At 43.1% G+C, this 20,301-nt stretch overlaps 3 protein-coding genes across 8 annotated transcripts in view; 2 read left to right on the forward strand and 1 right to left on the reverse strand.

Moving 5' to 3' along the window:
• LOC121571999 (protein MTSS 1-like) overlaps positions 1-1,900 on the forward strand; it is a 61,320-nt gene extending 59,420 nt beyond the window's left edge. For all 6 annotated transcript variants that reach the window (XM_045222098.1, XM_045222100.1, XM_045222099.1 and 3 more), the window contains one exon: positions 247-1,900. In XM_045222098.1, the coding sequence (XP_045078033.1) occupies positions 247-881 (635 nt within the window). In that variant the 3' untranslated portion in view covers positions 882-1,900. The remainder of the gene's footprint in view (positions 1-246) is intronic.
• A 2,786-nt stretch (positions 1,901-4,686) lies between these two features.
• Positions 4,687-7,122, reverse strand: LOC121572001 (NADH dehydrogenase [ubiquinone] 1 beta subcomplex subunit 9-like). Its single transcript, XM_041883844.2, has 4 exons — positions 6,966-7,122; positions 6,404-6,596; positions 5,761-5,874; positions 4,687-5,141 (listed from the first exon to the last, which is right to left on the reverse strand). The coding sequence occupies exons 1-4, from the start codon at positions 7,052-7,054 to the stop codon at positions 5,010-5,012; spliced, it is 528 nt and encodes a 175-aa protein (XP_041739778.1). The 5' UTR covers positions 7,055-7,122; the 3' UTR covers positions 4,687-5,009.
• A 7,115-nt stretch (positions 7,123-14,237) lies between these two features.
• Positions 14,238-19,629, forward strand: LOC121572002 (E3 ubiquitin-protein ligase RNF139-like). Its single transcript, XM_041883845.2, has 2 exons — positions 14,238-14,608; positions 17,079-19,629. Exons 1-2 carry the CDS (start codon positions 14,446-14,448, stop codon positions 18,929-18,931), a joined length of 2,016 nt encoding a protein of 671 aa, XP_041739779.2. The 5' UTR covers positions 14,238-14,445; the 3' UTR covers positions 18,932-19,629.
• The last annotated feature ends 672 nt before the right edge of the window (positions 19,630-20,301 follow it).

Raw genomic sequence — 20,301 nt, forward strand, 5'->3', positions numbered from 1 at the left:
CGTCAGTCTTTAATATATACAGTATAAACTCAATGTATGGGATATTTGATAGGGATCCACTCACTTTGAATTGTAGTGAAACAATAGTAGGTAATAGTCATGTTTTGACTGAAGGATGTGAACCTCTGTCTAATGGCATTTTCTTATCAACAACCATAGGCATGAAAAATGTGTATTTGAAGTGTACTGTATGTTAAAAGTGTAGGTGACAATGATCCTCATCCACATATTATCTCGTCCCACCAGTGTCCGACTACGACTACTTCTCCGTTGGTGGCGACCAGGAGACAGACCAGCCCGACTTCAACAAGTCCTCCACCATCCCCCGCAACAGTGACATCAGCCAGTCCTACCGCAACATGTTCCAGGCCAAGCGGCCGGCCTCCACAGCGGACATCCCCCCCACAGCCCCCTCCCCTGGCAGTATTGTCACCCCCGGGGTGGCCACCATCCGCCGCACCCCCTCCTCCAAGCCCAACCTGCGCCGGTCCTCCGGAGGATTGGGTCTGGGCCCCATCCCCATCAAGCCCCCCATGATCCCCGTCAAGACGCCCACTGTCCCCGAGCACCCCGGGGTGTTCTTCAGAGGAGAGAGCGAGGGAGGGGGACCGCTGAGCCCCCAGAGCCCACTCTCTTCAGCGGGGGACATCGGCTTGGTGTCTCCCAAGGCACCCTGGGACGCTCCGGCCTCCTCTGATCCATCCACTCCCCCACCTCATCCTGGTAGTAGGCTGTCGGAGTGGGACCGTGAGGCCCTGCCGGAGGTTCAGGAGGAGGAGCCTGGCTGCGGCGAGGGGGAAGATGTGCTCTTGGCCATACGGCGAGGGGTCAAGCTGAAGAAGACGATGTCCAACGACCGGTCGGCGCCGCGAATAGTGTGAAAGGCTTAGTGTGCGAGGTCGGCTGCCCCTCAATGTAGCAGATTGAATCACCTAGATACAGTAACTCAGTGTCTTCGCCCTATAGGTTTAAGAAAAGGGTGGGATTCTAGATGCGTGACAATATGCACGCTAGTTGGGGAGGAGGGAACGGACTGACAACTGCTTTGACTATTTTCAAATGACGAAAAATATCAAATATTTTATTTGTATGTACATATTTATATTTTGATGCGTTTGTATGTTTTGTGTTTGATGCTCCTCTTCGTACTTTCTCCTTTTACCCGTCCACTGTCATGAAAGGTGCCAAAAGGCTTAGAGCTTAATTAACTTAAATGACTTATGATTAATATTTTCTGTGAAAGCACATAGAAGGTATAGAAACAACAACAGAAAATATGGAGGTAGAAATATATACAACGTAAGATTGTGTGGCGAAAAGGGGTACATAAAAAAAGAACCACAATGGAAAGCGGTATTTTACTTTTCTGTAATAGATGATACTTACTATTTTCTTTTACCATTGAAAAATTAATAAATGTGCATGTTCTACCCCAATGAATTGCAACCCAATAAACTAGACTAAATAAATATGGTTAAATACATCCCACTATCAATAGGAAGCTTCTTAGTCAACAAAGAAGGACACAAGGACTTGCAATCCTTAACAATCTACTCAGTGGTTGTCAATGGGTGTGACATAATTTGTCAGTAGTAATATGTTGCAAAGGTTTCTACCTTGAATGCAACTCTGGTGTCAGTGGAAACACTCATTGATTGGCGGCTATAGAATAGAAGCCTTATTTAATTTAATGTTTTTCTCTATAATTAAAGAAGAAAGTTCCTATTACGTTGAGATTAATCATTTATTTCAATACAAGTGATGCTGTGCTAAATGTTATACAGAGGATTCATACGCAAATATAACTGGAAAACGTAAAAAGTGCTCGTCCTGCTGTGAAAATACTAGTACAGTCGTGGTCAAAAGTTTTGAGAATGACACAAGTATTGGTTTTCACAAAGTTCGCTGCTTCAGTGTTATGAGATATTTTTGTCAGATGTTACTATGGTATACTGAAGTATAATTACAAGCATTCCATAAGTGTCAAAGGCTTTTATTGACAATTACATTAAGTTTATGCAAAGAGTCAATATTTGCAGTGTTGACCCTTCTTTTTCAAGACCTCTGCAATCCGCCCTGGCATGCTGTCAATTAACTTCTGGGCCACATCCTGACTGATGGCAGCCCATTCTTGCATAATCAATGCTTGGAGTTTGTCCGAATTTCTGGGGTTTTGTTTGTTCACCCGCCTCTTGAGGATCGACCACAAGTTCTCAATGGGATTAAGGTCTGGGGAGTTTCCTGGCCATGGACCCAAAATGTCGATGTTTTGTTCCCCGGGCCACTTAGTATCACTTTTGCATTATGGCAAGGTGCTCCATCATGCTGGAAAAGGCATTGGTCGTCACCAAACTGTTCTTGGATGGTTGGGAGAAGTTGCTCTCGGAGGATGTGTTGGTACCATTCTTTATTCATGGCTGTGTTCTTAGGCTAAATTGTGAGAGAGCCCACTCCCTTGGCTGAGAAGCAACCCCACACATGAATGGTCTCAGGATGCTTTACTGTTGGCATGACACAGGACTGATGGGAGCGCTCACCTTCTCTTCTCCGGACAAGGTGTTTTCCGGATGCCCCAAACAATAGGAAAGAGGATTCATCAGAGAAAATGACTTTACCCCAGTCCTCAGCAGTCCAACCCCTGTACCTTTTGCAGAATATCAGTCTGTCCCTGATGTTTTTCCTGGAGAGAAGTGGCTTCTTCGCTGGCCTTCTTGACACCAGGCCATCCTCCAAAAGTCTTCGCCTCACTGTGAGTGCAGATGCACTCACACCTGCCTGCTGCCATTCCTGAGCAAGCTCTGCACTGGTGGTGCCCTGATGCCGCAGCTAAATCAACTTTAGGAGGCGTCCTGGCACTTGCTGGACTTTCTTGGGCGCCCTGATGCCTTCTTCACAACAATTCAACCTCTCTCCTTGAAGTTCTTGATGATCTGAAAAATGGTTGATTTAGGTGCAATCTTACTAGCAGCAATATCCTTGGCTGTGAAGCCCTTTTTGTGCAAAGCAATGATGACGGCACATGTTTCCTTGCAGGTAACCATGGTTAACAGAGGAAGAACAATAATTTCAAGCACCACCCTCCTTTTAAAGCTTCCAGTCTGTTATTCTAACTCAATCAGCATGACAGAGTGATCTCCAGCCTTGTCCTCATCAACACTCTCACCTGTGTTAACGAGAGAATCACTGACATGATGGCAGCTGGTTCTTTTGTGGCAGGGCTGAAATGCAGTGGAAATGTTTTTTTGGGATTAAGTTCATTTTCATGGCAAAGAGGGACTTTGCAAATAATTGCAATTCATCTGATCACTATATGCAAATTGCCATCATCAAAACTGAGGCAGCAGACTTTGTGAAAATTAGTATTTGTGTCATTCTCAAAACTTTTGACCACGACTGTACACTATGTGAAAGCTATCCTAGTGGTGATCACTGGTAACTAGAACTCATTTGAACACGATAAACTAATAGTATTAGTAAATGTTTAAAAGAAGAGTTGCAAAGGTTACAAAGTCAAGCTTGTGTTCAGCACCGTGAGCTGAATGAAGTCAGAATTCACTATTGCGACTACCTAAAGTATTTCACAAAATGACATGGCCTAATATGTATAGACATCCAAAACGTTCTGTATTTTTTCCACTATCATTTTTCATGAATGCCATACTTTAGTTTGTGGTGTATAAGTTGTAGCCCAGGTGTACTGTCAAACATAATTTCAAGACAACCCATTATACTAAATAGAGTAATGCATGTTTTTTTTGTTTTTTTACTGTCAAAGCTAATTTTTATACTGAACCTATTTATCCCAATACATTTCCCCCATTTGAGAGCAGTTTGACTTTCTGCACAATGACTGAAGCCTGATTATTTTTCCATTCAAGACAAGTAAGACAGGGGAAGCTAAAGTGTGGTCGATGCAACGACGCTACAAATCCTGTATAGCTACTGACTCAATTCTATACAATGGTCTGATATTGTCCATGTAAAACTTAGCTGTAATATACTGTAGTTCCCCCCCAAAGTACAGCTGTTGATGTTGCGATACGTTGCCAAATCTTATGTATGCTAAATGGTTAGAAGTAATCTTTTTTGGTCATGGTCAAAGACTCACTCCTTGTAAATACAAGGTTTTGTCCCAATAGTCTGCAACAGTTTCCTTCTCTCATTTCCTTTCCTTCATGGCCAGATTCAAGAGGTCTTAGCCTACTTATACGTGACAGGTAAAAGTAATATGATGTAAACTGTTAATCTAATGTGTTAATCTTCAAGTTCATTGACACGAGGGAAAAGAGGCGATGAAAGAAAGGAGCATTGGGACACAGATTGTGGGCTAGATTGACATACACTTTAGTACTCTAGCCTTGCGAGTCTGTTGATGATGACCTAGAGACATGTTTGGACAGAGTTGACCTCTTTCTGTACCACTGGCGTTCTCTAAGATAATTGTTCAGTTCCTGAATTGTGTCTCCTACTTTATATGTAACAGTTGTTTCAGCTAACAATAAAGATCTAGCAGAATGTGCGTCTGTTGAAAAAGGTTCTAGAAGTGTTTTTGATTTTCTGCTTTCTACATTTCTTATCTTTGTAGTACGATTTCCTGACAATGAGTGGAGATCATAAAATCGGTATCACTTGCTCAAGATACTCAACACCACAATGCCAATAATGCATATCAAGAGACACGAAGCATTTCCCAATAAATACTCATTTATTTAAACAGATGTCCTTGTACAGGAAAAGAAGTACAGCTACAGTACATTTGAAAGTCACCTGCTTTTAAAACTAAATAATTACTGTCAATTCAGGCAGGGTGGAATACCTTCTGACAAAGCATACTGCAACTTGCGTACAAGCAAACTCTTCCAAAACTACTCCATTATATCAATATCTTTACAGAGGGACAGTAATTCACAAGGAGGTGAATCTGCATGCTGTTGTGTGGTAGAAGGTACTGTGGTGAGCTGCCATGTGCTGTCATGGCGTTATCACCAGGTAGTGTCATCCGGGGGCTCTTAGACGGGGCGCTCCCTGGGGCGGGTGACGTACTGCCACCACAGAGGGGGGAGGTCGCTGTCCTTGCGGGCTGGGGGGAGTGCCTCTGACTTGGGCCCAATGGCAGGGGTCTCTTCCTGCAGCTGCTGGACCTGAATTGAGAGATGACACCACCTCAGACTCAGAACAGTGCAAATTTCAACAATTAATGTAGATTGATTAATAAGGCGGTCTGACGTGAGTATACTCAATTGATTCATAGGGTTATTTAATTAATATATATTAATATCTGTAATATTTCTAATCCAACAGGAAGGAAGTAATTAAATAACTTCAAAAGAAAATATGCCAAGAGCCTAATTATGACTTGAAAGAACATAGCATAAAATCAAATGTTCCCAGACTTCCCACTCAGGCCCTTTTTGGAGGATTTGGGTTCTTGGGAAGTGTACTTGTCGGCAAATACAAATAAATAAACTAACACCCCTCCTCCTCTAGCACTGACAGCTACTTTGAGGAAAAATGTACTTACTATGACAGATATGTGGTTGTCCCACCTAGCTATCTTAAGATGAATGCACTAACTGTAAATCGCGCTGGATAAGAGATTCTTCTAAATTACTAAAATGTCAATGTAAAAAAAATAAAAGTGAACATCAAACCATGCATTCTTTAACTTTGGTGCTTTGTTTAGCACAGAACATTTTACTTTCACAAGAACATATGAGAATGGACTTCAGTTTATGGAAAAGGGACTGTAGCCTGACCTACCTCTCTGTCCCAGCTCTGTTCTCGCAGCTTCTTCCACTGCTCCCTCTTGGCAAAATAGTCAGGATACATGGCCTTCTCTGAGGGATGCCAGTGATCTAGACACCATTCAGGGACCTGCAAAAACAGAATACAAAAAATCAGAAACCGACAATGCTGGCTTCAGTATTGTAGCATTTCAGGGTCAACAGCAAAGAGGATTGAATTAGCAGCCTAGTAGATACAGCGCAAGCACACTACCAGAAGTATTAGTATGCTACTATACTAGGCACTTGTGAAAATCTAAAATAATTGGGAAAGTATAAGCAAAAATCGTACAGTACGAAGATCACAAAGAAACTACTTCTCCAAAAGATATCCCAGTTCACGCTTGTAAGCAATGTCATGGGGACGTTGGCTAGCAAGCTCATGCACAGAAACACATCCTCGGGTCTAACGGGTCGGCTCGCTCCGAACTGCGCATGTGCAGGCCGTCAAATCAAAGGCACTCCAATATAAAGTTATTTTTGACGAAAATTAAAACGTGTCAGTCACTTTCACGAGGTTGGTGCAATAACATGCTGGGGGTATATTTGGGATTCAGTTGTATGTATCTGCGACACATAATGCACATCCAGATGATGGACAACCTCATTTAGTTAGCTACCTTGTACATTTCATATCTTTCATAGGAAGTTCCTCCTGGAGAGTCAGGGAAGAGGTAAGGCTGCGGGTGTTGGTTAGACCAGAATTCCTCCTCTCCTGCCTTCAGCATCATAGTGGCTTTGACCATGTCCTTCTCATCCTTGGCCTCGTCGAAGCGTGCCCTCAGCATGCACGCGTAGAAGCGGTATTTATCTCTGTAAACCAAATAAGTAGGGGTAGTACCTCGATTAGTGTCAACAATAACAGGCTACTACACTCAGTTGTGTATAACAACGTTACTAACGTTAGACACAATAGCAGAGTAACGTTACAGAGCACCAACTTGAATCGAACAGATAGTTAGTTAACTAGTTGGCCAACGACTAGCAAGCTAATTTAGTTTGTCCAACAGCTGGATAGCATGTCAGCGAGTGTAACATTAATCCCACGGGTAAACAGAGGGTGACCTACCTAGCTAGCTAGCTAAATTAGCTAGCTAGCAAGCCACCGTAGCTAGCAAAGTTGGTTCAATGCAGTCGGTAAGAGCATTGAACATCATCCCAACGACAACAACTTTGGCTTACCTAAAAATACACCATGATTCAAGGTGTCTCAACGATTTTTTGTAGAGCCTCAATACTTTTTGATGGTGAGTAAGGTAAGCAGTGGCCATATTTTCTGTCCCCTGTCACCATAGAGTTTTTAAACTGTCTTTGCTGTCACCTTCGGCGGCGAGGAGGATTGTGGGACATTGGATGTCTGGGATTTGGCATTACGTTTTACACTTACGTTTTGCACAAAAATTCTTACTATAGTATTTTAGCAATATTAATAATGGCAAAGAATATGTGATAATGATGTAGAACAGGGATCATCAACTAGATTCAGCCGCGGGACGATTTGGGCATAGATTTTCTAAATTAAAATCACTTGGAGCTGATTTCCTGGTGTTTGTACAGTCTTTTATGTCCAACAATAAAAAGAAAAACATTCTTGAAAAAAATAAAATAAATACGTTTTATTTAATTTTTTTAGAAAAGTTTGGGGGCCAAATAAAACCACCATTTGGGCCGCGGGCCGCCAGTTGGGGAACCCTGGCATACAGTATGTTATAGTGATGACTCAACCTAGACTCATTCATTCATTCATGCTAATTTGAGCATTACCAGCTGAATTGATTTGATTAACCCTGTGATAACTGAATGTATGGTTGTTGTTCAGGATGATATCTGATTTTTGTGATATCAATCCCTTCTTTACCTTTCTGTTCCAGACAAGTGCTTGAAGTCATGGCTGCTGCAATGAATGAGGATTCTGTGGAGAGGGCAAACACCATTTACAACAACACAATGAAAGTGTTCTTTACTGGAAGCTGATTACATTTCCTAAAATAAATGTTCCTTGACCTCATTTGAAAATGCCTTTTTCCCCTAGAGAAGAGCATTTCATGCTACTCTTCAAAAGTAGTTTATGTTTACACCATCTTCCAACAGGTTCCAACTGCTCATGTTAACACTTGCTGGAGTCAATCAGTGAAGTCCTCAAAAATGCCTTATCGCCAACTTTGCATGGAGAATTAAGTTAGCATGGCATAGGAAAGTTCCTTCAATTGGAGTCAAACCAGAAATATGATACTCATAATTAAATACACTTTTTTCCACAATGAATTGAAGTCATCCCTCAAATCAGTATGGGGGGAATTCCGACCCAGGTTAAGCGGTTGAAAATTAAATGTAATTCCCTTTTTATGCACTTGTCTCTCTATGCATATTCTGAGAATAGCATGCTATTCACCTAATCGTTTGGGGTGGAGATCGAATAAATGAAGGTGTGGCGGAGGTGTGTCTACAGATACGCAATATTCTGACCTTGACATAATTCCCTAATAATTCCACCCCCTTTATATGCAAGGAAACCATGAATAAGGTCTAGTTAACCTACCGGTTCCAAGTGAAAAAAGAATCTATACTGAACAAAAATATAAACGCAACATGTAAAGTGTTGGTCCCATGTTTCATGAGTTGAAATAAAAGGTCACAGAAATGTTCAGTTCACACAAAAAGCTTATTCCTCTCAAATGTTGTGCACAAATATGTTTACATCCCTGTTAGTGAACATTTCTCCTTTGCCAAGATAATCCATCCACCTGACAGATATGGCATATGAGTAAACAGCATGATCATTACACAGGTGCACCTTGTGCTGAGGATAATAAAAGGCCACTCTAAAATGTGCAGTTTTGTCACACAACACAATGCCACGGATGTCTGAAGTTTTGAGGGAGCATGCAATTGGCATGCTTACTGCAGGAATGTCCACCAGAGCTGTTGCCAGAGAATTGAATGTTCATTTCTCTACCATAAGCCACCTCACCTCCAATGTTGTTTTAGAGAATTTGGCAGTACGTCCAACCGGCCTCACAACCGCAGACCACGTGTAACCACACCAGCCCAGGACCTCCACATCCGGCTTCTTCACCTGCGGGATCGTCTGAGACCAGCCACCCGGACAGCTGATGAAATTGAGGAGTATTTATGTCTGTAATAATGCCCTTTTGTGGGGAAAAATTCATTCTGATTTGCTGGGCCTGGCTTCCCAGTGGGTGTCATGGCTCCCAAGTGGGTGGGCCTATGTCCTCCCAGGCCCACCTGTGGCTGCACCCCTGCCCAGTCATGTGAAATCCATAGATTAGGGTCTAATGAATTTATTTCAATTGACTGATTTCCTTATATGACTGTAATTCAGTAAAATCGTTGAAATTTATATTTTTGTTCAATATACTTTACTTTTTCCAAGAGAAATAACACCATTCTCCAAGCACTGTAATTTACAACTTTAAGAAATGAGTAATCCGTTTGGATAAGGGAATTGTAAATATAAATTACACTTGTTTTAGATCTATTTGACCTTATAATCGCTGGAGACAAATGTGAAACAGTCATATGGCAGCAAACTGAAGCATATCAACTTTCCCACAGTAAAGTTTATGAAATGCTGTGCCATTATGCAGAATTTAAATTGTACGGCCTTTTAACTTGCAGGGATGGGCACTCTCGAATGTCATAATTACAGTATAGGCTACCCCGACTTTCTCTGTTTACTATTTCTATTACGTTAAATATTAGCCTCTATCAGTATTGACCGTCAGTAGGCCTAATAACCACACATATTCAACTGCCAATTTACTGTTGGCTCCCTTCTGTTGGTAAAGCCTACAATATCATTCCATTTAATTACATTGTTTCATTTACATTCATTTGCTTCCTCTGTAAACGCCGTCACGGCCGTGTGGTTGTTGCTGAGGAGTATTAGTAACAGTTGATAATATAAAAAAAGACACAGGCTAATTAAATTGCTATGGAGCGAAGACCAAGCTGTAACAGTTTGAACCCGACGCATGGTGCAATACTTGGCGGTGCCATCACACAGTTCCAATGTTAGTGCAGGCAATAGACGAGGGTATAGCTTACTATTGTACACTATTCTCTCGATTATAATTCTATGTACACTAAACGGAGACGAATATGCATATACACTGTGTGCACAATTATTAGGCAAGTCAGTGTTTTGACCATATCATCATTATTATGCATATTTCCCAACTCCAAGCTGGAATGCTTATTGGATTTAAGCATATCAAGTGATGTATATATGTGTAATGAGGGAGGGTGTGGCCTAAGGAGATCAATTATTAGGCAGCTTTTTTTCCTCAGGCAAAATGGGCCAAAAAAGAGATTTAACTGACTCTGAAAAGTCAAATTTTTTAAAAAAGTATTTCAGAGGGATGCAGCACTCTTGAAATTGCTAAGATATTGGGGCGTGATCACAGAACCATCAAACGTTTTGTTGCAAATAGTCAACAGGGTCGCAAGAACCGTGTTGAGAAAAAAAGACGCAAATTAACTGCCAAAGATTTGAGAAGAATCAAAGGTGAAGCTTCCAGCCAACACCTCCTTTGGCCGCCATTCCTTCCAGTTCTCTGCTGCTAATGACTGGAACGAACTGCAAATATCTCTGAAGCTGGAGACTCTTATCTCCCTCACTAACTTTAAACATCAGTTGTCAGAGCAACTTACCGATTACTGCACCTGTACACAGCCCATCTGTAATTAGCCCACCCAACTACCTCATCCCCATATTGTTATTTATTTTGCTCATTTGCACCCCAGTATCTCTATTTGCACATCTTCATTCCAGTGTTAATACTAAATTGTAATTATTTTGCACTATGGCCTATTTATTGCCTTACCCCCATAACTTACTACATTTGCACACACTGTATATAGATTTTCTATTGTGTTATTGACTGTATGTTTTGTTTTATCCCATGTGTAACTCTGTGTTGTTGTTTTTATCGCACTGCTTTGCTTTATCTTGGCCAGGTCGCAGTTGTAAATGAGAACATGTTCTCAACTGGCTTACCTGGTTAAATAACGGTGAAGTGAAATCAAATAAAATAAAAAATATCATCCAGTGCTGTCATATTCCAGAACTGCAACCTACCTGGAGTGCCCAGAAGAGCATGCAAGGTAACCACACCTGTAAAGCGCATTATGCGACTGAATAATGTAGTCTGAATACCAAATACTGAGAAGTGCGTAGGAAAGCTAAGTCTGAATCGGTCCCTATAAAAATCAACATGCTAGGTAACATTTGACTTATCTGTGTGTGACTTGAATGTTTAGGTTGAGCAAGAACCCCCTCATGCATTTAATTATGATCCAGGAAGAGTTAGAAGTGAACCATCATCGATTGCAAAAACATACATTAAAATGTTATTAGTGATTTACTGAAAGCTGCTGAAAGACAGATATTCAACAGCTGTAATATCAGAAGCAGAAGCCTACCGTCAATTAGACAATGAAGAATTCTACCAATCTCTTACCTTCAACCCTACAGAGGACCTAAAAACTGAATTGAAAGGGATCCTCACAGAAGCTAAGGAGAATGGCTACATTTCAGACAATGAGTTCACATTTCTTTTCAATGGCAGTCCGGGTATGGCTTCTTTTTACCTTCTTCCAAAAGTACACAAAAATCTTGAAAATCCCCCAGGCAGGCCAGTCATTAGTGGTAATGAAAGTCTGACAGAACCCATCTCTAAGTACATTGATTACTTTATTAAGTCTTTTCTGACGTCACTCCCAGCCTATATTCAAGATACCACAGATGTGTTGAACAAAATTAAGGAATTGAATAATATAGGTGCAGCTTCCTTTTTAGTCACCATGGATGTGGAGTCTCTATACACCACCATTGAACATGAACAAGGTTTGGCAGCTATGCACCATTTCTTGAGTCCCTGACCTGAAACTGAGATGCCTCCTACAGAATTAATTGTCTCACTGACTGAATGGACTCTTAATCATAACATCTTTATCTTTCAGGACCGTATTTTTAAACAGGTCAAATGATGTGCCATGGGAGCTTGCTACAGCCCTTCCTACGCTGGTTTGTACTTGGGTAAATGGGAAAATGACTTCATTTTGGATCCTTCTAATAACCATTTCTTTGACCAGATTATATGGTGGGGACGCTATATTGATGATGTTTGCCTGTTTTGGTCCGGCTCAGAAGATGAATTTATTTCCTTCCACCAATACCTTAACAGCATTAATCCTAACATCAAACTAACTATGGAGTACAGCAAGGATTGCACACATCAATCTTTAGGAAGCCCACAGATGGGAATACCATTCTGAGGGCAGACAGCTTTCACCCCAAAAGGCTAAAAGAGAATATTCCATATGGCCAATTCCAAAGAGTCCGCAGAATTTCCGATCAGGAAACAGACTACAGTGTCAAATCTGCTGAATTGGAGAATCGCTTCTTGAATCGGGGTTACAGCGTTCAGGTCCTGAAAGATGCAGGTATAAGGGCTGGATTACTTGACAGAGAGAACTTGTTGCGAAGGGGAGTGCCTCGTGATACATCAGAGAGAGTGTATTTTGTTACAAAATACAGCACTGAAGCAGAGAACATTAAAATAATCATTAAAAATAATTGGGGAATTATCCAAAGTGATACGGTACTATGCCAAGTCTTTCCTGAGCCACCAGTCATAAGCTTTAAGAGATGTCCTACCCTAAATTACAAATTAGTCCACAGTTATCTTCCGGGTGACTCTCAAAAAAACTTGGCTTGACGACAAACCCAAGGGCTCTTTTAAATGTAACCAGTGCAACCATTGCAGAAATATTGCACAGAAAAAGTATTTTGTTGACACAGCTTCCAAAATGGAGAATTACGTCAAGCATTTCATTAACTGCAAAACCACTCATGTCATCTATAGATTGGAATGTCCACAGTGCAAGGTGTTCTACATTGGACGGACAAAGAGACGCCTTCAAGACCGCTTAGCGGAACACAAGTACACCATACGGGTAGGCAATGAAGACTACCCCATGGCAAGGCACTACAAGTCCTTACACCATGGTAACCCTGCCTCCCTACAAGCTATGGGTATTGATCATATTCCGGCCTCTATTAGAAAAGGGGACCATCTGAAACAGTTAAACCAAAGGGAAAGTTTTTGGATTTACAAACTACAGGCCACTAAATACTCTTGTTTAAATGAAGATATGGATTTCTCACCCTTCCTGTAGGGTTGTGATAGGTCAATTTGCTGTCATCTAGTGGACATTGTGCTCAATTGCCCTCAGCTATGTTTAGACTGTTGTTGTTCATGTTTTGCTGGTTTCTAGTGTACTATGGAATATATTGCTTTCTTATTTTTGACACTTTTCCTAGTCATATTTAAGGTTAGAACTACCTTTCTAAGTGTTCTGATACTTCTAACTTGGAGTTGTATTTGTATGATAACATAGTTACAGTATTTCACTTTTTAATGTGTATAGTATTGCTTACTAGGTGTGTCCAATCAACTTTGTAACCACTCCCTCTTCAAATTAGGGCTAATTGGAAAAGCTGTTCAAAAGAGGACATTGTATTATTTATTTGTGCTCCCTGAGGAAGGCCATGCAGCCGAAACGCGTCGGATAAAAAAAAAAAACCTTGTTTCTATTGAACATGCCATACTAATAAAGGCATTTTCATTAATTATATGAAGAGTGCCTTGGTCCTCCTTTCTTTTTGCTGTAATAGCTTATTCAAAACAACTGGGAACTCGGAAATCTCCAACTTCAGTGGTTCAAGACAACTGGGAACTCAAAAGAAAAACTATTTTGGACGGTAATCTAATTTGGAATTCCAAGTCGGAAATTCTGGCATCTTTCTAGACCTCCAATTTTCAGACCTGAATATCACTGACGTCATGATTTGACCTCGTTTTTTCCCGAGTTCCCTGTTGTCTTGAAAGTGCCATAAGGCACGTCAACAACGTCACAGGCCACATCTTTTGACGACCGAGACAAAGAGTTTTATAACTAACCCAAGATAGACCACGGCCAATCGTTTCCAATGGGAGAAATTAATCATAGTGGGCAGAACAAGCAAGGAGGTGGGCAGAGCCAAGCACGAGCTAGTGAAAGCCTATTGCCGCGTTTTAGGATGTATTTGCATACTTCCGTTAGGGAACGCCTACTCTGCGAAGTTCGCGTGTGCAATAACTCAATTCGCCCTTGCACTCCTTCTAAAAAACACAACATTTAGAAACTTTGGCAAAGGATAAAATCTACTAGACTTAGTCCACTCTGTTCTTAACAGATTATAGTTTTGAAAACACAAAACTGTATTGAGATCAAACGTTTCGTTGGTAGAAAATCTGCAGAATGTCGGCCAAAATCCATCTTGCTCCATCTTCTCCCACAGCCAGCCACTGGGCTTCGTCTCACAGCCATATTTGGTAGGGAAAGGAAACGCCAACCGGATGCTTCACACTTATACATCCGGTGAAATATCTGTCTCATTGTTCTATCTGTGTCCGAGGGGGTTCAAAAAGAGTAGCAATTTCCGCGTTATTTGCATAGGAACTGGCGAATATGACGGATTGTACGGACCCCGTTAAATAACGTATGGGAAGTTGAAACCGAAAGAAGCCAGAAGTTGGGGTTTTTAACTCTGAAAACGGAGTGACAGAGTCCTCCAGGACTTACATCGTAAGCAATGGCGTCAGCTCATGTCCGAATCGGCCAACAAGCCTTGACCGTGCTGGATGTGGCGCTTCGCGTCCCTTGCATCTTTATTATCGACGCCATTTTTAACTCTTACTATGATCCTGGGTCAGGATGGGCCGGGACAGCGGGGAAGATTTTAATCCGAGTCATGGGTAAGATAATTATTAGTTTTGGACCGCTACATGCGAGCCACTGTCACCCTCTTGACAGTTAGCTAGCTACTAATATTGCACAAGTCAGGGTGGCTGAGCCGCGTCACATGTCAACGGCGAAGGGCCTCGACTACAGTCCACTCCTTCCAAAGCCGATTTACCTGCGATAACTTGAAGACCTTGTTTTGCGCAGTTGTTAGCCAGCTAGGTAGCTAATAACAATACACTAACTCATTTTAGGCTTTCTAGTACAGTTAGCTAGCAAACTAAGTAATGCGTTAACTAATATTTTGGTCAAATGCCTGTCTATCAGACAAATGAATGCCAGCCAGGTGTTGTAAGATATTTTACTTCGGGCCAAGTAGTTAGTAAACTTGTGAAGTATGGGCTAAACCTCTTTTGTCCATAAAGGACAAATAGTTGACGGTGTGGCCTTCATCTTGGCCTGTCAGTACTGTCACAAACACGTTTAGATGTCAAACAAACGTCTAGCTAGCTTGCTGACCTCTGTGTGTTTGATCAGTGACTTTTTTGGGCATACTTACTGCCCTCAAGTCCAACACAATGTTTGCATGACAACCAGCCTACCTACCTAGTCTGCAAGTTACACTATATATACAAAAGTATGTGGACACCCCTTCAAATTAGTGGATTTGGCTATTTCAGCCATACCCGTTGCTGACAGGTGTATACAATCAAGCACACAGCAATGCATTCACCATAGACTAACATTGGCCGTAGAATGGCCTTACTGAAGAGCTCAGTGACTATCAACATGGCACCGTCATAGGATGCCACCTTTGCAACAAGTCAGTCCGTCAAATTTCTGCCCTGCTAGAGCTGCCCCGGTCAACTGTAAGTGCTGTTATTGTGAAGTGGAAACCTCTAGGAGCAACAACGGCTCAGCCGCGAAGTGGTAGTCCACACAAGCTGACAGAACGGGACCGCCGAGTGCTGTAGCGCGTAAAAATCGTCTGTCCTCGGTTGCAACACTCACTACTGAGTTCCAAACTGCCTCTGGAAGCAACGTGAGCACAATAACTGTAAGTCGGGAGCTTCATGAAATGGGTTTCCATGGCCGAGCAGCCATGTCTAAGATCACCATGCGCAATGGGGCTGTTTTTCATGGTTAGGGCTAGGCCCCTTAGTTCCAGTGAAGGGAAATCTTAACGCCACAGCATACAATGACATTCTACATGATTGTGTGCTTCCAACTTTGTGGCAACAGTTTGGGGAAGGCCCTTTCCTGTTTCAGCATGACAATATCCCCGTGCACAAAGCGAGGTCCATACAGAAATGATTTGTCGAGATCTCTGTCGAGGAAGTTGACTGGCCAGCACAGAGACCTGACCTCAACCCCATCGAACACCTTTGGGATTAATTGGAACGCTGACTGCGAGCCAGACCTAATCACCCTACATCAGTGCCCGACCTCACTAATGCTCTTGTGGCTGAATGGAAGCATGTCTCCGCCACAATGTTCCAACATCTAGTGGAAAGCCTTCCCAGAAGAGTGGAGTCTGTAATAGCATCTAAGGGGGGCCAACTCCATATTAATGCCCATGATTTTGGAATGAGATGTTCGACGAGTAGGTGTCCACATACCTTTTGTCATGTAGTGTACCATACTACTCACTCCTTGCAAACATGTCATTTAGACCTATATAATGTTTTTCAGGCACATTTATAGTTTGCCTTGCCAGAAGATACCGACCCTACCATTGTGCTTGTTTACACTGAGCTGCACTGGGGTAGGAACGCAATCATGGTTACATTAAGACACCATGGAGCCGGCGCGAGATATGGGTCTGAAAACGTACCTCAACGGAGTGATGGGATATGCCACTGTACTCCATTTTACCTTTATCCACACTGATACATCGAGAAGATTGAAATACTGCTTGTTTTCCCGGAGAACTGCCTATTTTGTCCGTATGCTATCAGTAGCCACCGCAGCCATTTTGGAATGGCAGTGTCAGCCAATCAGCTCATTTGTTGTTCAATGTGACGTGCCATCCCATAATGGCTACTGCTAGCTAGCATTAGGACAAAAAGGGCAGTTGTCCGAAAACTAGCCATATTTCAAACTTCTCTTGATGGAGCAGTGTGGATTAAGGTTCTATTTGGAGTACAATGGCATATCCCATCCCTGCATTGAGGTACGTTTTCAGACCCATATCTTGCGCCAGCTCCACAGTGTCTCAATGTAACCATCATTGCGTTCCGACCCCAGTGCAGCTCAGTGTAAACAAGAGTAACGGTAGGGTCGGTATCTTCTGGCAAGTAGTTTGCTAAACAGTAAGATACTGCCAAATGACTGATTCCTCTCCAGCTAACTGTAGTTCTAAACCTTATCATAAATCAGTAGGTGGTTTATTTCACGTGACGGCATGAAGATAACTTTTTTTTTTTTGTATGCACTGCAGAAACAATTTGTGTATGTTGACACTAAGGTTTCAATTTGTTTCAGGTATCACTGTCTCCAGTGTGGTCCTGGTGTTATCACAGAAGGCCCTATTCAAGGTCTACACACTATTCTTCTCTGTGCTCCTGGGAGTGGTGGCCGTTCTTATCAACTACTACGCCACATCTCACATAGACTTCTACAGCGCCTACTACAAAGCAGCGCTGGGCTTCAGACTCCTACCACGAAACGGGCCCACCCTATGGCTGGGCATGGCTGTGGTGCAACTCCTTTTTGGCATTGGCTATGTGGTGCTGCTAAACCTTCAGTCTGTGTTTGCTGCACTTATGGTCCTGGATATTATGATTCCGCTGGGGGGGCTCATCATCGAGCTTCCCGTGGACGTACGGCAACTGGTAGCGGTGGCCTCTGGCCTGGCTCTGGCTCTGAACACAGCTGTGTGCTTGGCCCTTAAGCTCAAGTGGTTCTACTACTCCTGCCGCTACGTCTATCTGCTGGTGCGCCACATGTACCGCATCTACGGGCTGCAGCTTCTGGTGGAGGACACCTGGAAGAGGATCCGGTTCCCGGACGTGCTGCGTGTCTTCTGGCTCACACGCATGACAGTGCAGGCCATCATCCTGGTCTACGTGGTCAAGGTGGTGCGGCACGAGAGTGGTGACCACAGCTACCTGACGTTGGACGTTTTCTGGGACCTGTTTAGCAACCTCATCATCAGCGGCTGTGACTCTATGCTGACAGTGTTGGGCATGAGCGCTGTCATCTCCTCCATCGCCCACTACCTGGGCCTCAGCATCCTAGCATTCATCGGCTCCACCGAGGAGGAGGACAAGCGGCTGGGCTTCGTGGCGCCCGTTCTCTTCTTCATCCTGGCCCTGCAAACGGGCCTCAGTGGCCTGGACCCTGAGGAACGACTGGTGCGGCTCAGCCGCAACATGTGCCTTCTGCTGACTGCCATCCTGCACTTCATCCATGGCATGACAGACCCTGTGCTCATGTCGTTGAGTGCCTCACACGTCTCCTCCTTTCGCCGCCACTTCCCGGTCCTGCTGGTGTCGCTCTGCCTCTTCGTCCTGCCTGTCGTGCTCAGCTACGCCCTATGGCACCACTATGCCCTCAACACCTGGCTGTTCGCCGTCACTGCCTTCTGTGTGGAGCTCTGCCTCAAGGTGGTGGTGTCGCTGACGGTCTACGGCCTCTTTATGGTGGATGGCTACTACAACGTGCTGTGGGAGAAGCTGGACGACTACGTCTACATCGTGCGCTCCATGGGCAGCGTCATTGAGTTTGTCTTTGGCGTCATCATGTTTGGCAATGGCGCCTACACCATGATGTTTGAGGCTGGCAGCAAGATCCGCGCCTGCATGATGTGCCTCCACGCCTACTTCAATATCTACCTGCAGGCCAAGAACGGCTGGAAGACCTTCATCAACCGCCGTACGGCCGTCAAGAAGATAAACTCCCTGCCGGAGATGAAGGGCGACCAGCTGCGAGACATTGAGGACGTCTGCGCTATATGCTACCAGGAGTTTACCACGTCGGCACGCATCACGCCGTGCCAACACTACTTTCACGCACTCTGCCTCCGTAAGTGGCTCTACATCCAGGACACATGTCCCATGTGCCACCAGAAGGTGTACATTGATGAGGAGGCCCGGGACAGGGCACCCTTCTCCAACAACAACGGCTACGTGGCTCCAGGCGGGGACCTAGGCCAGTTTGCAGAGCCCGGCGGGGCAGGGGACGAAGCAGCCGCAGGTGGGCCTGAACCTGAGAATGAACTACTGGAGGATAATGACAGTATTGAGTATGATGAGGATGAGTGGGGGACACAGAACAGGGAAACGCCTATAGAGGAAGACTATATTAATGATGACACAGACTCTAATGGCGACTGATCAGAGTATAGAGAGAAATATATATTATATATTTAAGTTAAAAACATAATTTTCTCAACATCAGGGATGTCATTTATTTTCTTTTTTAGATTTGTTTCCTTTCTTGTTTGTCTTTGGGTTAGCTCCTCCAAGGGCTTGCAGAGGTGTAACTGCCATGATTGAGTGTGCCTAGGTGGTTGGGTGTCCCAAGTGGTGCAGTTCAGTGTGAGACCCACATTCCTTGTGTTTTGTAGGGATGCCGTTGGTCGTGTGTTTGCTGTTTTGCTGAAAGAAAGTAAGCTAGGAGCCGAGAGGGGCTCCGCAGCGCAGAGAGCTCTGCGCTAAGAAGAGGTTAAATTTAAACGTGACGTGCTACTGTAATCACTGATATACCTCTTATCATTATTACTGGTCTCTTGTGTGACCTTGCTTAAATTGTGTACGTTATTGTACATGTAATAAAAATACACGTTCCCTTAGAAAATAGGTTGTATTCAAATGAGTGTTTTGAGACGCTACTTTACTCAATTTCAACAGATGTTTGAGTCTTACCTTGAAAATGAAATTGCACCATGTTTTGCTCAGACAATGTGTTAGTTAAGTGATCTCTTCATTTCAACTAGCTCAGTTCAAATAGTTGTGTTCATAGCCGTGGGAAGAAGGGGTGCTGAGGGTGCTACAGCACCCCCTGAAAAATATGAATAAAAACAATAATGAATAAAAAATGACTATTTTTTCACTAAAGTAGTGCACTGGGCCTTTAAAGTGGAACTGGCAGCGTTTTAACTACTTTGCAGATGTGAAACCGACAATCATAATGTCAGTCAAAAATATCAAATTCCCAGTTTATGCTATAAAACCAACTTTTAGGTTTTAAAAATAGGTTCTATTTGACTCATCATTCCATGATGTACACATAGGCATTGTTGGCAGAATAGATGGATGCAGTACACTGCATGATTAATAAATTCAAAAATACATTTCTTGGTAGTCTAAAAAATATTGCTATCAGGTTGTAAATCACAGCTGGCCTGGTACATTGTTTGCTGCCTCCATTCGGGATGCACTGTTTCAGTTTCAATTACTCAATATTTTGGACAAAAACGGACGAATGTAACTAAGGCTGGGAATGTCAATCAAACTACCAAGGGCAATGATCACAAGTCAGTCATTATGTGGCGAATAGGCTAGTGTATCTATTTATGTAGCAAGCTAAAAACACAGCCTAACGTTAGCTAGATAGTTAGCTGCTAGGAGGATGTAATGTCATTGGAGGAGTGAGTGACTGACTGACTTTTTCCCCTCATATAATTTTTCGGTGGCTATACACAGCTAGAGATGCAAATGTCATTTGGTTAGCTAGCAAGAACTTGAATGACTGTTATCCAGTT

The sequence above is a fragment of the Coregonus clupeaformis genome, chromosome 8, assembly GCF_020615455.1.
Source record: "Coregonus clupeaformis isolate EN_2021a chromosome 8, ASM2061545v1, whole genome shotgun sequence".
In the NCBI taxonomy this organism is placed as follows: domain Eukaryota; kingdom Metazoa; phylum Chordata; class Actinopteri; order Salmoniformes; family Salmonidae; genus Coregonus; species Coregonus clupeaformis.

Bases quoted from the DNA above. Each gene is read 5' to 3' on its own strand.
- LOC121572001 (XM_041883844.2), bottom strand. From the start codon at position 7,054: ATGGCCACTGCTTACCTTACTCACCATCAAAAAGTATTGAGGCTCTAC. The intron at 6,597-6,965 runs GTAAGCCAAAGT...TTTGGTTTACAG, and splicing joins GAATCATGGTGTATTTTTAG to AGATAAATACCGCTTCTACG. The intron at 5,875-6,403 runs GTAGCTAACTAA...CTGTTTTTGCAG, and splicing joins AAAGATATGAAATGTACAAG to GTCCCTGAATGGTGTCTAGA.
- LOC121572002 (XM_041883845.2), top strand. From the start codon at position 14,446: ATGGCGTCAGCTCATGTCCGAATCGGCCAACAAGCCTTGACCGTGCTG. The intron at 14,609-17,078 runs GTAAGATAATTA...AATTTGTTTCAG, and splicing joins GATTTTAATCCGAGTCATGG to GTATCACTGTCTCCAGTGTG.